General features: G+C 42.5%; 3 protein-coding genes across 4 annotated transcripts; 2 read left to right on the forward strand and 1 right to left on the reverse strand.

Annotated features, from left to right (window-relative positions):
- The first annotated feature begins 1,092 nt into the window (after nt 1-1,092).
- Nucleotides 1,093-8,931, forward strand: cdkl1 (cyclin dependent kinase like 1 (CDC2 related kinase)). 2 transcript variants are annotated; one of them, XM_029493409.1, is made up of 10 exons: nt 1,093-1,183; nt 1,937-2,208; nt 3,011-3,132; nt 4,959-5,031; nt 5,334-5,424; nt 5,963-6,163; nt 7,330-7,412; nt 7,580-7,636; nt 7,799-7,954; nt 8,142-8,931. In XM_029493409.1, the coding sequence occupies exons 2-10, from the start codon at nt 2,041-2,043 to the stop codon at nt 8,241-8,243; spliced, it is 1,053 nt and encodes a 350-aa protein (XP_029349269.1). In that variant the 5' UTR covers nt 1,093-1,183; nt 1,937-2,040; the 3' UTR covers nt 8,244-8,931. The 2 variants fall into 2 exon arrangements, with proteins under 2 accessions (XP_029349269.1, XP_029349270.1); XM_029493410.1 differs by lacking the exon at nt 7,580-7,636.
- Nucleotide 8,932: 1 nt separating this feature from the next.
- Nucleotides 8,933-10,893, reverse strand: dmac2l (distal membrane arm assembly component 2 like). Its single transcript, XM_029493419.1, has 5 exons — nt 10,765-10,893; nt 10,559-10,675; nt 10,023-10,231; nt 9,412-9,583; nt 8,933-9,281 (listed from the first exon to the last, which is right to left on the reverse strand). The coding sequence occupies exons 1-5, from the start codon at nt 10,803-10,805 to the stop codon at nt 9,167-9,169; spliced, it is 654 nt and encodes a 217-aa protein (XP_029349279.1). The 5' UTR covers nt 10,806-10,893; the 3' UTR covers nt 8,933-9,166.
- Nucleotides 10,894-11,041: 148 nt separating this feature from the next.
- Nucleotides 11,042-17,384, forward strand: l2hgdh (L-2-hydroxyglutarate dehydrogenase). Its single transcript, XM_029493402.1, has 10 exons — nt 11,042-11,133; nt 12,239-12,354; nt 13,441-13,592; nt 14,269-14,400; nt 14,481-14,643; nt 14,740-14,774; nt 14,856-15,023; nt 15,509-15,666; nt 15,805-15,936; nt 16,117-17,384. The coding sequence occupies exons 1-10, from the start codon at nt 11,042-11,044 to the stop codon at nt 16,310-16,312; spliced, it is 1,344 nt and encodes a 447-aa protein (XP_029349262.1). The 3' UTR covers nt 16,313-17,384.
- The last annotated feature ends 134 nt before the right edge of the window (nt 17,385-17,518 follow it).

The raw sequence follows: 17,518 nt of genomic DNA on the forward strand, positions 1-17,518 counted from the left end.
TTTTGTGTTTGTGAGCTGATGATGCGCCGTGTCACCCTTCGCTGATAATAAGTCTCCAAAGAGAAGGCAGGGGGAGACAAGTGAGTATTAGTTTCCATTATTTCCCTCTTTAGTCTGCCATTCCTGTGACTTCACCAGCCTGCACTAATTGGTCTCTCTGTGACAGGACGACACGTCGAGGATCCGTCTTCCCAAAGTTCAGAGCTGCAGATGTAAAGGTTTGGCGTCCTGATTGTTTTTAAGGACATTTGAATTATTTGGTTAAAGTTGAATGTGTGAGAAATATAAAAACACAAACATAAAACAGTCTGCTGGTTTCAGGTGGCTCAGAGAACAGATTGAGATCTCTGATGTTGACTAACTGATTCACTCGCATCTTTAATTTTCACACATTTCAGACTCTCAGACTGTCAAGTGAACATTCACAGAACCCCCACAGGAGGCTGGTTTTCTCCACATTGTCCTGTGGGGCATTAGGTGGAAAAAGGAGAGCAGAGAGTCTGAGGGCATCACAGGAAGTCAGACGATTTGACCTTCAGAATAAAATCAAATATTCACAAAAAGACTTAAACCCTGAAGTTTTACAATCAACTTTTTGCTGCTTAAATTTAGTTTTTACTTAAAGAATTCTGTCAACCAATGATATATTTTTTTGTTTCCTTTTCTGCTGTAACATGCCACTTGGCCCATCTGAGGGACTAACGAAGGTTTATTCTCTAATCACTTTATCTTCACACAGTTTTCTGATAAAAAGCTGCTTGTTTATTTTATCATGTAAACTGTAAAGGTAAAACAGTAAGACAAGACAAGTGGAATTAATATAAGTGTATTTAAAGTGTGTATTGTGTCTCCTCAGTCAGTTGCAGTTTTATTAATATCCTCATTAATACAATGTAAAAATATATATATATTTACTGTGTTATTTGTGTTGTATTAATAGATATATTACTGTGTGATGTAGTATTACTGATTAGTCAGGAATTACAATCATGGTGGTTTGGTGGCAGTTTTATTTTGAAGGGCAGGAGCGGATGTGAGGGTGCGCTCGGTCTTTAAATCGGGATGTTGTGGATCTGCAGGGACAGTCGAGCCGGCTCATCCTCCTCTGCGGACCGTGGAGGATCAGGGCCTCATCTGCCTCCGTGTTGGTGCTTCAGGAACACCTGAGAACGTTTTCCTGAAGGTGAGTTCACAACCTGACCGGAAGTGTTTCTGCAGAAATATTTTCATATCTGCACAATCTGCTTTTAATGGGACCATTTCTTTTTCTCAGACCACATTATGGAGGGAACTTTTATTTATTCATTCCTTTTGTACAACCTTCATCATCATTTATCAACTTGTTGCATTTCCTATTTTTGGCTATAATTGAAGTTTTTATTAGAATTTTCCTTGTTGGTGTGTTTGTAAGTGCAGCACTTTGATTTTCCTCCCCCGGCTGTGCGCTCTGTGTTGTTTGTTTTCTCTCTGGGTCCCCTCACGGAAATGTACTGATATACTTTGCATTGCAAATGTTTTGGTTGCACAACCTAACTGTGGGAAGAACGGTGTAATTTTGCCCCGAAGCCATTAAATCTTTCTTTTGGAGGCAGTTTTTGGAGTCAGTCTGAACATTTAGGTCCCCAAATCCAAAAGTGTGAGCCCAGTATGAGCTGCAGCTGCTTTCTGGTTCATAAGGTTTCAGCTTTGTGTGTTTCAGTGTATTCATACAATTGTGCATATCTATTTTCAATGCAAATTGTGGCCACAAACACAAACCAGAATCTCTTCTATCTATTATAGCTATATATATTATTTTTCTGTGCAGGCCGACCCTCATACCACCTGGCTTTTTTTTTTTTTTCCCCCCCAACCTCTTGATGTTTTGATTCCAACTTTAATTGGGTGAGTTCGTCATAGAGGCTCCTCTCTTCTCCTGTGTGTCCCTGCTGTGAAGGCCTCCTGTGCCCCGTATCTCCTGCAGAGACAGCGTTGCCTCCCTGGGCCCTCCCGTTGAACCTGTTTTTGCCTCCGGAAAAGCACTGTTCCCACCCCGCGAGGATGGAGAAGTACGAGAAGATTGGAAAGATCGGAGAAGGCTCCTACGGTGTTGTCTTCAAGTGCAGAAACAAAGACACAGGGCAGATCGTCGCCATCAAGAAGTTCGTGGAGTCTGAGGACGATCCAATCATCAAGAAGATTGCACTGAGGGAGATCAGGATGCTCAAGGTGACAGTTTATCATCCCCAAAGATCCCTCACACATGCATTTTTTTTTTTTACATGAAATTAGGAAACAAGAAAAGAAAGAAACTAAAGTAGTCAAATATTACAGACTGAAAAACAGGAAATCAGGATTTGTTTCAATTCGTCAGTGTTACATGAGAGAAAAACTGAAAACAGTCAGACGCTGCGACTGGATTTTAAAAAGATTGTAGTGCTGTGAAATATACAGTCTCCTCCTCCAGCAGGAGGGAGACACCATGCAATAAACTGCACACAGGAAGCATTTTTGTAGGCTAGAGAGCTAACTGAAATCAGCTGAAGGAGAAGTCCTGCAGAATCTTTCATTTTTTTAATCAGAGGAAATAAATTCTGCAACTGAAAAAGCATCGGCATCGTTCATGCTTGCTGTTTAATGTTGTTTGATTCTTCCTCTTTATTAAATAGTTAAATTCTTGATTGAGGGAGACAACAACCTATTTTTTTTTTTTTATGTTCTATTTCAGTCAAATTGACTTTTTAATTCCTTTTCTTCTTTCTTCTTTAATAATGATCAAAGATGTGCTGTACAATTGTTGGTGGTTTAATTAGTCATGCAGTGGCAGGGGGCTGTTAGTGGCCTGCCGGATAGCAGCGGCTCATAAATAGGATGGGATGAGGACGGGTTGTCAGGGGCGACAGTATGTTTATTACCGGCTGGTAACAAAACTGCAGGTTGTACAGCCGCTTTACTAAAATCTCTCCAGCTGGGTTTGTGTGTGCGTCGCTGCTTCAATCTGACAAAACAAAAATGTCTTCTTCTGTTCCAGCAACTGAAACACGCCAACCTGGTGAATCTGATTGAGGTTTTTCGACGTAAGCGGAAGCTTCACCTGGTGTTCGAGTACTGTGACCACACGGTCCTGAACGAGCTGGACAGACACCCCAGAGGGTGAGTGACCCGCCATTTATGTCCCTGAAAACAAAACCAAACATCCACTCAGTTTAGTGACTTCATTGACCCCAGTATCAAAATATAAAAAGATGAAATCTGCTTGTTTTTTTTTGTTTGTTTGTTTTTTGCCTTGTATTTTATCACATTTTTGGTCACTCAGCTAAAGAGGTAACCTGTACCAGAAAAATAACTAAACTTAAAATACAACAGGAGACAAATGTAACATACTGATAAACAGTATGTACAAGAAAATATGATTAGAATGATGAAGTTCCAGCTCTTAAAAACAAATAGCTGTGAGTCTGTGTTGATACGGCTCATTGTCCCAAACAGCTTCATCTTTAGTCTCCTTGAGCTCAAACAGTTTAGTTTATTTGGGTGATGCATCATCTTTATTGTCCTCTTTGACTTTCAGTGCACTCACATGAAAAAACAAGTTCAAATGTCCATTTTTAAGTTTGGTTTGCGAGACAGATTGAAACATTTCGCTGCAGGCTGGAGCTTTTAAACGTATCACATGGTCTTCATCAGTCTGCAGAGTTTGCTCCGTCGACATTAATCTTAAAGATATAAAATTTAAATGTGTTTACACAAAAACTGCTGCAGATCATATATAACTATGTGTAACTGTTTCCAACACAAATGATGGATGTTTTATGTGTTCACGTTTGCCAAATCGTGAACACAAGCAAAACACAAAGGTTCAGTCGGAGCGTGAATCTGAGTTTCGTTAAACAAACTGCTGTGTGCTTTCTATTACCTCCACATTACATATATAGCACACTGTACACGGCGCTTTGTCTGCCCTGATGGACACGACGCCCGTCTCCGGGGCGGCTGACCTGCTCGCTGGGGAATGTTTACAGTGATGCTCTCCCAGAATGCTTTGCCATCGAGGAGCTGTCGGGACTCCCTTAGGTTTGGGCGACATTTTATAAGGAGTGTTTTCACTGTCGGCCCCCGCCCCTCTGGTCCTGGCCTGGAGCCCCCCTCCCTGGATGCTCAGGGTTCAAAAGAAGGGAAAACAAAGTGGGGAGAGAAAAGGGGGCCGGGGTTGTTATTAATTGCCAGTCACAAGGCTCGATTTAGCCATTCCCCCGGCAACACTGATAGATGACGGCCCCTGAACCAACAAAGCCCCAGTGTTCAGCATCGAGGCTCACGATGGACAGGCAGCAGCATCGAGAGGACGGGGGGGGCAGTCATCTATCCATCTGTGCCTCTTTCACCAGTTTCAGATAATCCAGATTCCTGAACTGAACGCTTTTATCTCTGCAGCAAGCAAACAAAATACTGCTGATGTTTTTAGGTTTGGTCTGTGTCTCAATCCACCACTTAGAATTCTCTCAACATCCACCTGCATCAGAGAAAAAACATTTTCTGTGCCAAGAGGATCCTTCTGACCCCATCAACTTTAGGACAGTAGCATCATCGTGAGGTTATTGTTTTTAGTTTCCAACAGATGGTCTGCCAGAGCTTCATTTACCCCTGAGGATGAACTGCAATAAGTGAAGTTTAGTTCATCTGCTGTATATCTATTTATCACAAATCCTCACATACATCCAATCACTGCAGTTTTTGTGTTTTAAAACAAAAATCAAACACACAAAGAGAGCCGTCACAGAAAAAATGAAACAAACAAACAAACCAAACCACACCCCCATGGAAAAAGAAGAAAGATAAATAATAATAATTAAATTAAAAAAAATCACCTAAACCTAGTAAAATTCTCTCCACATTTCACTTCACTTCATGGTGTTTTCATGGACTATGTTGTGATTGAACAGTTCAATAACAGCCTTTACTGATCTCTGATCCCACAGCGTCCCGGAGCATCTTGTAAAAAGCATCACCTGGCAGACGCTGCAGGCCGTCAACTTCTGTCACAAACAGAACGTGAGTGACCGACTCTGTTCAGACTCGTCTCTTACCTGCGTCTTCCTGTCAGGCTTCCTCAGGTTTCCTCCCACCAAGCCTCCTGCTTTATTGCTTTTTCTTTTTCCTTTTCTTTTTTTACAAGAATTCCTTCCCCTTGGCTGAACGACAGTTAATGTATCACCTAGACACAACAAACGCTTCAGCGGCCCCCGTTTAACAGGATGGCATGAAATCCAGAGCTCTCTCTCTTTCTCTCACACTGCCCTTTATCATCAGCACAAACATATGAATGGCTGTTTTTCCTGTTTGTGTGTCCGCAGTGCATCCACAGAGACGTCAAGCCGGAGAACATCCTCATCACCAAACATCAAGTTATCAAACTCTGTGACTTTGGCTTTGCCAGGATTCTTAGTAAGTTCTTATCAACGCGCTTAATGATGCCACCTGGTGGAAACAACGGCCCTCGTCATTACTTACAGTGTTTCACAGCTCCAGTCCTGTTCCTGTTTTTAAATGTGCATTTTCATGACAATTAAAAATGAACCGATGTAGAGCTGATTCACATAAATCAGACAGAAAACTATTTTATACCAAGCTTGTTTGTTTTATAATAAATGTTTTTTTTTTTTTACTCATATTCACTCATATTCAGTGAAAAACTGGATGTTTTTTTTTCTTAAATATCTCACAATGTGAGATATGTAGTTTGTTCCATGAGGTCATGATCGGAGATAGTTTTATTTTATTGATTTGGTGCTTAAAAACCTTAAACAGGAACATGAATGTCTACATTACTAAAGAAAAAGCCGTTTTATAATCGATATGAGGGAGAAACTGTCATTATATAAGAAATGAGCCACACTGACAGAAACACTTTAACTCATCACAATCTTCAGTCCTGAATGTTGATTCATTTGGTCGGAGCACTCATCTGTCTTTGTGCCATCAGCTGGTCCATGTGACTACTACACAGACTACGTGGCCACTCGCTGGTATCGGGCCCCTGAGCTGCTGGTGGGGGACACTCAGTACGGCCCCCCGGTGGACGTCTGGGCGATCGGCTGTGTGTTCGCTGAGCTGATGTCCGGGATCCCTCTGTGGCCCGGGAAGTCCGACATGGATCAACTGTACCTGATCAGGAAGACGCTCGGTAAGATCAAAGCTGCTGCTGCTGCCTGGTCCCGGTCTGTTCTAGTCTGGTCCTGGTCTGTTCTAGTCTGGTCCTGGTCTGTTCTAGTCTGGTCCTGGTCTGTGATAGTCTGGTCCTGGTCTGATGTAATCTGGTCCCGGTCTGATGTAATCTGGTCCCAGTCTGTTATAGTCTGGTCCTGGTCTGATGTAATCTGGTCCCGGTCTGTTATAGTCTGGTCCTGGTCTGTTATAGTCTGGTCCTGGTCTGTGATAGTCTGGTCCCGGTCTGTGATAGTCTGGTCCCGGTCTGTTATAGTCTGGTCCTGGTCTGATGTAATCTGGTCCCGGTCTGTTATAGTCTGGTCCTGGTCTGATGTAATCTGGTCCCGGTCTGTTCTAGTCTGGTCCTGGTCTGTGATAGTCTGGTCCTGGTCTGATGTAATCTGGTCCCGGTCTGTTATAGTCTGGTCCTGGTCTGTTATAGTCTGGTCCTGGTCTGTGATAGTCTGGTCCCGGTCTGTGATAGTCTGGTCCCGGTCTGTTATAGTCTGGTCCTGGTCTGATGTAATCTGGTCCCGGTCTGTTATAGTCTGGTCCTGGTCTGTGATAGTCTGGTCCTGGTCTGTGATAGTCTGGTCCCGGTCTGTGATAGTCTGGTCCCGGTCTGTTATAGTCTGGTCCTGGTCTGATGTAATCTGGTCCTGGTCTGTTATAGTCTGGTCCTGGTCTGATGTAATCTGGTCCCGGTCTGTTATAGTCTGGTCCCGGTCTGATGTAATCTGGTCCCGGTCTGTTATAGTCTGGTCCTGGTCTGTTATAGTCTGGTCCTGGTTTGCTCTAATCTGGTCCCGGTCTGTTCTAGTTTGGTCCCGGTCCGTTCTAGTCTGGTCCCGGTCTGTGATAGTCTGGTCCTGGTCTGTTATAGTCTGGTCCTGGTCCTGGTCTGTTAGCCATCAGTTAGCCTCCGTAAATATCAGCAGATGAATTTATTTGGACAGTCAGTCACTCACTCGTATTGTGAGGATGATGTTATCAGTAGTTTCACAGAGAAATGGCATAAAACAGATTATGGAAGTTTTAAATGTTTTCTTATTTTTCTTCCTCAAAAGATCAAACACATTTCCAGGAATCATTTAGAAACACTCGTCCACTCACAGTGTCTCTGACCTTCTGCTGTCTCTCCAGGAGACCTGACCCCTCGACATCAACAGGTTTTCAGCAACAACCAGTTCTTCAGCGGAGTTTCCATCCCCGAACCACTCGAGATGGTGAGACACAAAGATGTGTGAATTTATAAACCCACATCAGCTTTTACACACTGCTAACCTGAGCTCAGCACAAAAACAATGTTGATTCTGTGAAAGAAATACAGCGAAAACTGAAGCATACCAATCCGAACATATTCAGCGGTCCTGTTTCTCCTGTTCCTCTGTAGGAACCTTTGGAGCAGAAATATCCAAACCTCTCACATCAAGCACTGAGTCTCATGAAGGTGAAGAAGCTTCAAATTAGTTTTAATAATGCAAAATAACACTCGAGGGCCACTGGAAAAGTTTGGAATCTCAATAAATGTACATTTTACTCTTTACATGATATAAGTTTTACATTTCGAAAGAATTGTGTGAGCCACCTGACTGAGCTGTGTCCGGTTCAGGGCTGTCTGCGGATGGACCCGTCTGAGCGTCTGACCTGCGAGCGGCTCCTCCAGTTGCCGTACTTTGACAGCCTGCGGGAAAAAAGCCTGTCTCGGGACCAGGACCGCTCCGGCAACAAGAGGACACGATTCCCTCGGAAACAGCTTCCCCCCGGGGTGAGCAGCGCTTTGACCGAGGAATCCCAGCTATGTGTAGAATAGACTATTTTTTTTTGCAGTATTTCAGTTCGATGTTTGCTTTTTATCTTAATACTTTCCAGTTAACAGAAACAGTCATTGTTTAAAATGATTTTCATTCCTGTTTGTCCCCGACATGAACTTTAATTTTTTCTCCACCATGCAGTATTTGCCACAGCTGACCAGCAGCAGCATCTTCCCATCCCTGGACAACAAGAAATACTACAACAACCTGCGCAAGTTCAACTATCACCTACCAAACATCTAAACACGCCGATCGGGGCAAAGCAGATTGTGGAAGCGCTGCAGTTCTTAAAACCTTCAAGAGGATCCAGCCTTGTTTCAAAATGTTTGTTTTTCCCATGTGAGGTGTGTGGGGCGTCTCTGATACTGATGCCAGTCTATGCACTATTCCAAACGTATCGACTCAGACCTGTTGGGTTACGTCGCTGCCTGTGTCAAGCTGACTGGGTTGTATTTTTTTGTAGCTTTGTAAAGACGAGGAGCAACGTGCTGCTCCACTTGTAGTTGCTGAGTAGACTGAAGGTAAAAGGACGGCGTACTGCCTTGTCTGGTCTGCCAAATGTATTTTTTATATGACGATGGACTCTGTAGGAGCGACCTGTTTTGGTAGCAAGTTACATGTTGTTGAATTGATCGACAGCTTTTGACTCATGAGCGTTTCAGAAAATATTTATTGACGTCAGGAGTGAATACACTCCCTCAATTCACCTTAACTTGTATTTAGCAGTGACACCACATTGTACTCATTGTTATCTCTGGAACTTTGGTGCTAAGGATGTTCTCAGCCATCTGTCCGTCCTCAGATGTTGTATACATGCCAAAATCATCAAGAGAAATTACTAAGACAACTCTTGAATGCTTGATTTGCTCAACTTTTTCACCCATTCTTTCTGTCTGTATATCCACACATGGAGTCACTTTTAATGCCTTGAATGTTGGCAAAATAATAAAGAATAGTTTATTCTGGTTTTTGGTGTCAACAATATAAAGTGCATTAACTTCTCTCTCTGTTGGACTGCTTCTTTAACAGCTGATCTCATCATCTTAAATATTTCCCATGAACCCAGAACTAAACTCACATGTGCATATAAATTCACTTGGTGGTTTGAAGCCTTTACAAAGCTTTTATAATTATAATTACACCCCATCCCAGTAAGCAGGGAGCTGTCAGTCCAGGTCCAGTGCTATATCCAAACGTGGAAGTGCTGTCTGTAGTCTGTCAGTGGTCGTCTGTTTGTCTTTGATTCCCGGCAGGTCACTGAGAAACAGATACTCCAGATTCCTGTGGAAAAGTAACATTGTTTATTACATTGATTATTACTAAATGTTTCGTCAGTCGATGGTTGTTTAAATCAATCAGGAATTAATCTGATTGATTTAAACATACCTTATCGTCTAGCACCAACACTGACTTGAGTTTGTGCAGAGCAATGATGCCCTTGTCGGTCACGTTTCCACAGGACACCACCTCCATCATGTACAAGCTGGCCTGCAGATTCTCTAGTGAGCTTAGCCTCTCCAGGCAGGTGTCTTCAATGTAGATACACTTGTTGAACTTGATTTCCTCCACGTATTTCAAACCCTCTGGAGAAATGAACACAAAGAAACTGATCAGCTTACACCAGAAAGAAACAACTCTGCCTCCAGAAACACATACTTTGGAGCACAGGGGCCAGCAAGGTCAGAGATCTGAGGCTGCCTGGTGTAAACAATCCTGGCCACTTGCGTCACTTTTGGAGTGTCAGACTTGGGCAGATTCCCCACTCACCTTTCTTATTAGCACAGAGAGGAATCACTTTCAGCTCAACAACTGACGTCAAGCTCACATTAGCTTAGGTAAAGCCAAATTTACACTTTCTGAACACGGCTTTAACCTTTGACTTGAACAGGTGTTCAAACTGGGCTCATTACTCTGTTAATCCAACACCATGTCATGTGTTGAGAACTTGATTCACATAAAGTTCTGTGTAAAAATGTATCAACTTAAATAAGACAGGAACATTCTTCACTCTGTGACACTGACCGAGGTGGTCAAACCCCTTGTACATGATGCAGGATTCAGTAGCGTCAATCGCCTGGATCTTGTATCTGCCCAGAGGCCCAGTTGGTAGTCCATTGTAGTCCTGATGCCAGCGTTCGAAACCTTGGAACCTCACTTTGGCCCCGCACCTCAGCAGCCACTCTGATGCAGCTCGGTCCGGACCAACAGCTTTGATCCTCTCATAGTCCACCCTGAACGAAGATCAACAGACAAAGTCACAGTGTTGTAGATGCTGATTATGCTGAATGAGATCAGATCACATCATTGCTGAGAGGGCAGAAGAGAAAAGCAAAAAGATGATTTAAATCTAACTGACTGTCTAAACTGAACAAAGCACTCAGTGTTTGTGTTTTGTTCAAATATCATCTGTGGCATTATGCTGCACACATAAGAGTACAGGTGCCCAAACCGCTCCGTGTAAAAGCACAGAACTGAATCTACACTAAATGGCAGAAACGGGACAGTCCATGCATCTTAAAGGTAAACCTGAGCACAGAGCTGTATGCTGATGAGGTTACTTGTTGAAAACGGCGTTGAGCCAACCCCAGAAGAGTCTGCGGCTGCTGTCCTTCGGCTTCACTGCGTGCTGTACCGCCCGGGATAAAAGCCTCATGTCTCTGAGCTGGAAGGAAAATCTAAAATAAAATAAAGAAGCATTTAGATCAACATAAAAAAAAAAACTATTCACACCAAAGCTGTTAGAATCAGATTAAAATGCACCGACCTCTCCTCCAGCGGACCGGACTGTTTACGTCTGAGACGCATCCATTAGTGTCACCTTTGACCCGGTGACGCGGGGGTTTCCTTGCGTTCTAATTGGCTGAAATCTTTTAACGTGCGTGCGTCACTCAAGCGAGGGGCGTGGTCACGTCGCTGCCGGCGGGGCGGAGCAGCAGAATGATGAGCTAACAGCAAAACTTCGGACGGCATGCTGCTGGAGGTCTGCAGAGCAGTCTAACAACAGAGACCCGGCTGTCAGGTGTTTGTTAAAGCCTCCCGAAATGATCCGGATACTGAGCGGGGTCTCTGCTAAGGCTGTCGGAGCGGCGAAGCCCAAACTGCTGAAGGACGCTACGAGCAAACGGCCGCACAGGTGAGACTGACAGGAGACAGACAACATGGCAGACAGGGCAGATCTGATGACTGCTGAGAAGTTCCTTCCTGCTTTTCACTCCTCTCCCTCTGGATCAGCTGAGCACCTGGTGGTGTATGAAACAACCAGCTTTTAATTCCCAAGGGCAACAACACAACACAACACAACACAACACAATACATCCTCTGCATAACTTTACCTGCACAACTCCAGCCACATGAACACACAGTGTGTTGCACTGCACGTTTTAACAGCAGTCATCAGAAAACACGTTACTCACAGAAAAACCTGTGTCTCTCATTGGAGTCCGTCAGTCAGTCAGGTTTGTGCACAAAAGGATGTCTGCAGTGTGTCTGTGGTGTCAGCCCTGCAGAATATTCATGACACAAGGGGCCTGGAGCTGGAAACTAAAAAACAACTTAAGTTATCGCTATACATTGACTGCATAATCTTCCTCTTTGGTTAAACGATACCAGCGAGAGATTCTAAGTATCATTTTCTTGTAGTAGTTCATGGTGAGTTAACATGTTTTTGCAAGTTCAGCTAGTCCTGTTTTACTTGTCTGAATGCTAATAGACAAATTAAAGCACCTCAAGCAAAATGTCTGCGTGGAAGATTGTAACTTTTCAGCAAACTCTCTTTTGGTGCTCATAAACGGTGGTTGGCTTCCAGTTAGCATACGTGGAGCTGTGATTTTCCCACCCTGCGTTGAGCACTTAGTCTGGTTTCAATTCTCACAAACGAAAACAAGATGTTTACTGGTCCAAATGTTCTGTGTTTTGAACATTTTGTTCCCATAGCTGTTTGAACTTGCTTTTTAATGTGAACTGTGTGGTGGATTGTGATGCAATTGGATATTAATCCCTCCCACAAAATCACAGACAGTGGGGATTACTGAAGGTTTGCAAAGGCTTGTGAGAGAGCCAGGTTTTGTGATTGTTTGCTCCCAGTAACGCTCAGAGGTTCCACAAGTGACCAGTCATGTCATCCAGCCATGTCCAGCTGAACGTTGGACCTGATATTTCACCCTCTACCTATCTGGGAAGCCAACTGTTTATCAGTAACCACATTTAACTTTAACGGTCGCCTCCTGTCTGTCTTTCAGCACGTGTGATGTGGCCGTAGTGGGTGGCGGCATCGTGGGATTGGCCACAGTCAGAGAGCTCATTCTGCGACACCCGTCCCTCAGCTTCATCCTTCTGGAGAAGGAGAAAGAGCTCGGTGGGTGGAGGTCTGATAATTGTTGTGAAAGAGCGGAACATGATCCAAAGAGAAAAAAAAAATTTTCTGTCGCAGTGATTCATCTGCATCTCTTCGTTTGAAGAGTGGCAGATTTATCTCTCTGTTCTCTGGATCTGTTTTGCAGCACATTGGATCTGATACAGTGAGGAAGTGAAGTGCCACATTGCATCTTTAACTCAGAGATATTGGATAAATAGCGTAGGAATTATAACCCTGTATTTGCTTTGGTTAGATTCCAGCAGGGTCCTCTGACTGAGCGCTATCAAACATCAGAGTCCTCCGTTTAATCTCATCGTAATGCATCAGTGCTTTTTCTATTGATAACCAGAAAGAAATCAGCAAGCATTTTAAAAAATAAACTATGACACTAACTTTCCTAATTTAATGTAATACATCTTGACGGTCTCCTATGGGAGCTCTGTGGTTTTTATGCTTCCACACCATTGACAGCTAGAGCCAGAGGAAAACTGTATTTGGGATGTTCATCACTGTGGACACGGTACCTCGGTAGCCCCCTGGTGGAAGTTTTGCTCAAAAATTCACCACTACTCAAGAATGAACTGATTAGATTTTGGTGGTCAAAGGTCCTGAGGGGAATCCCTTCAAATTTGGCTCAAAGGTTCAAGGGATGGATGAAGTGATTAGATTTTAGTGTTGAAAGGTCAAACTCAGTGTGACCTCAAAAGACACTCTTTAGCCAGAACTCAAGACTTCATACGGCAATTCCGGCAAAAGTTCAGACAAATGGTTAATATTTGACTTGACTATTGACAAATGGCATGTTGTATGAAACGACATCTGAGTGACAGAGACAAACAACCACCATCTCTGACTCTGGTTAAATTTGATTTGTGACCCTCCATCTTCTGGGTGTTCACTTTAATATTATATTTCTTGTGTAAACAGGAAAGCGATGCCGATTTTCTCATTTAACTCTCCGAATAGATAAAATTCTCTGTATTTCTTCCATTAGTCTGTGGGTGTTGATTAAACAACAACAATAAAAATAAAAAAAAAATAAAAAAAAAACTTCTCTCTTGTTTTTGTCGTCTTCTCACTCACCAGCTGCGCACCAGAGTGGGCACAACAGTGGAGTCATTCACAGCGGGATCTACTACACACCGGGGTCGCTGAAGGCTCGTCTGTGTGTGCGAGGAGCCACTTTAGCCTACGAATACTGCGAGAAGAAAGGACTCCCTTACAACAGATGTGGAAAGGTCTGCCTCAGTGCTTCTAACACATAAGACGGAACACACCAACTTTACTTAAGCTGATGTAAACAAAGTGGTCAGGTGATCACCTTGATCAAGGTGACTTTGAAACTGAGATTACAACAATCATGGCATTCAGTCACTGGGAAAAAAACTGATGAACACATTCTTACTCAGCACAACTGAATAGAAACTAAATTTACTCTCACAGTTTTTTTTGTTTGTTTGTTTGTTTTTTGGAGATTTGATAAGTAACAGTCTAGAAAAAGACAAGAAAAGGGGGCAGAGAGAGACAGATGGAAGTAGGTGGAGTGTTTGACATGCAACAAGTTCACCCAGCCGAGAATAAAAGGAGCATTATAGCCTGCAATTAAACCGTTTACCTGCTGGACCCAAAGCAATAAATAACTCTTAACAGACAATGAAACTGTGTGAAAGTCTGAGACACAGCGTTAGTTTGAATTAAGCTCGTGACCAGATTGTGCAGACATACAAGTTTGTATTTATTTTCCTTCTGATAGTAAAAACAGTTTTTCCTATATATTTTTGTATATATATATTAAAGCTATCAGAAACAGTAATTAAAAAACAAAAAAAATCTGAGCAGGCATTTGATACCAGAATTAGCTGTCTTGTCAAAGTGCCATTGAGTGAATTGATCACTGTATCTCTGCTCTGGCAGCTAATTGTGGCCGTGGAGCAGGAGGAGATACCCAGACTGAAGGCTCTGTACGAGCGCGGGCTGCAGAACAACGTGCGTGACCTCAGTATGGTTGACACCAAGGGAATCCGAGAGCGAGAGCCGTACTGCAGAGTAAGACACTTCGAAACCACATTTTCATTCAGACAAAGGGACAGATAGCTGAGAAGGTTAACGGTGAGCCATCTTTTCAGGGTGTCATGGCCTTGGATTCACCCTACACTGGCATTGTGGACTGGAGGATGGTGGCCCTCAGGTATGGAACAGACTTTAAGGAGGCAGGTGGCACGGTGGTAACTGAATATGAGGTCAATGACATCTCCATGGTCAAGGAGAGTGCAGCTGGGAGCACTGAAGGTATCAATCTGTCAGCACAGTTATAATTAAAATGAGACACGCAGTTATTTTAAGTCTGTTTATACGTGTGTGGGTTTTTTGTTTTGTTTTTTGCAGGGATGAAATACCCAATTGCAATCAGGGACAAAAAGGTAAGACGTGTATACAACAGCATCACAGTGTTTAGATCGTACTCTGTTGTTTGCATTCTTTGCATTGTATTGCTCTTTCAGGGTAACGAGGTGCGGTGCCGTTATGTCCTGACCTGCGGAGGCCTGTACTCAGATCGCCTGTCGCAGATCTCTGGATGCAGCCGGGAGCCACGGATAGTCCCCTTCAGAGGAGATTATCTGGTCCTGAAGCCAGAGAAACGCTACCTGGTCAAAGGAAATATCTACCCAGTAGGCCTTGCTTTTTCACTTGTGCATTTCACATGAACCATCTTATATATCTCCCTAATAGCTTGGTGCTTTATATGATCTCCTCTTCCTCATAGCAGCGTTGAAAATTGTCGAGCTTAAATTATCATATTTCACTTAACGCTGTTGGGAATAGCTCCCAGGTGCTGCGTTTTATGAAAGTTGGATTTCCTTGTATATTTCAACCTTTCACTCCCTGAAAGAGGCAGATTCCTGACAGCTATTAGTGGAAACCTAAATATGTCCTTTAGAAATCCTGTGAATACATCAAACCAAACCTGTGACTTAGTGTCAGACCTGTGAGTTTCATCTATCAGGATTTATAAAGTGTTTAAAATAAAGTTTGAATTTATTATTCTGTCTTTGGAAATAGCTTCACTCTTACCTTAAGTAAAAGGATCTAATTAATTTTGACTTTCATCTCACTGCTGCGTTTTTGTGTTTTCTTTTCTGAAATACTTTGACAGGTTCCTGACCCGCGTTTCCCTTTCCTTGGAGTTCACTTCACCCCCCGGATGGATGGGAGCATTTGGCTCGGCCCTAACGCAGTCCTCGCTTTCAAGAGGGAGGGTTACAAACTGTACGACTTCAATGCCAGAGACTTTGCAGATGCACTTTCATTCAGGTACGACATCCGATTTGGCCTCTTCTTATTTTCTTTACTGTGTAGTGTTATTATAGTATAGTGATTACTATAACAAACTCGAGATTTTCTCTTGTAACACAGGTGCAGTAATATATAGTCACTTTTTTTCTGCTGCAGGGGTCTTCAGAAGCTGGTAATGAAGAACATTTCATATGGGATAGGTGAAATGTACAGAGGCATTTTCATTGGTGCACAGGTTAAACTCCTGCAGAAGTACATCCCTGAAATCACACTGAACGACGTGCTCAGGTAGACAAATGACACTCAACATTAGCATTCGTAGATATAGAAATACAGGCATGCTTTGCTTAAGTATGTTAAACTATGGCTAGGAATAATTATGCTCTATTTGACTTGATAAGTTCAATTGTAAATTAAGTTCTTGAGCTCAGTTACGTACTTAAAACGTGTTACTGTGACTCTCTGCAGGGGTCCTGCAGGAGTTCGAGCTCAAGCCCTGGACCGGGATGGAAACCTCGTGGATGACTTTGTATTCGATGGCGGGGTTGGAGACCTGGGCAGTCGGGTGCTCCATGTGCGTAACGCTCCCTCGCCAGCGGCTACCTCCTCCCTCGCCATCGCTGAGATGGTGGCAGATGAGGTGGAGAGCCGTTTCTCACTATAGACGAAACAGGAACAACAAAACAGCTTAAGGTGACCAAGAGAAAATGTCCCGTCCTTTAGCCTTAACAGAGGAAGAGAAGAGGCACATTTGACCTCATCCAATTTTTAAGACTGTTTCCATTTCAGTAGCGCTGTTTCAGGATGTGTAAAATGTTTACTTCACCACATGTCAAAATAAAATAAAACTCAAATTTTTTTATCTGTCCAAAACACAGACTACATTAGGAATTACTGTCAGTCAGAGTGTGAAGCGTACAACAGAAGATTTTGGCAGCAATGACTTCAGGTTGAAACATTTAAATGGGAATAGAGAAATGCACAAAACGTATTGTGTTCAATGTGAACTTTTTTTGACAGAGGCAGTTTTAAACAGGTTTTTAAAAGGAAAAATATTGTATGGAATTTTGTTATTTTGATATTTTTGTTCATGCTATGTTTTGTCAGACTGTTTCTGTTTATTATTGTATAGACTTCTATACTGATGAAGAGTTTCCAACCAAATTACTGCAAATTTGTTCTGTTATTGAGCTTAAGAGAAGCTAAATTAATCCTTCTTTTGACATGATAAATAACAAATACTCGAACTCTTCATAATTATTATTTCATGAGTGATCCCTGATTTTGCCATGAAACTGCAAACAACACTTGGTATTGTTTGAATATTTGGAAAGAACCTGTTTATGTAACACACAGTTGGAACTAGAGAACGCATAATTTGCCAGGAAAGGTGGATTTTACTCCCTTCATTTTGTCTTCCAAAGTAATTTAGATTTTTAAATGATTTTGAAATTATGTCCTATTTATATTAAAGGAAACTGAGAACACCTGGCTGTTTTTCCCCTCTTTTTTTCCTTAATATACATACGTTTGTACGCCTTCTTTGATTTTGTTCTGCCCTTTTTGTGGTTTCAGAGGCTTTTCAGGTGGTGCTAAAACTGTCCAACTTATGTTCCTTTCTGCTACTTCAATGAACTTATGGACGAATGAATGTTGTATTTTTTTACCACATATATGAATGGCAAATGTACCAATGTTTGTGGTGTGTGCCATAATTTGTAAAATAAAAAAATCTGCATCAATCAAAATGTTTTTTTTTTTTTTTTTTTGTACGAGATGAGCTACTTCTGACGTGCAGTGACGCTGAGAAAGAAAATAAACTTTAACTTAAACTTTATTGTGTTCAGACAGTTTTCATATGAGAAGCTGG

This window comes from Echeneis naucrates, chromosome 22, assembly GCF_900963305.1.
Source record: "Echeneis naucrates chromosome 22, fEcheNa1.1, whole genome shotgun sequence".
NCBI classification, from domain to species: Eukaryota; Metazoa; Chordata; class Actinopteri; order Carangiformes; family Echeneidae; genus Echeneis; species Echeneis naucrates.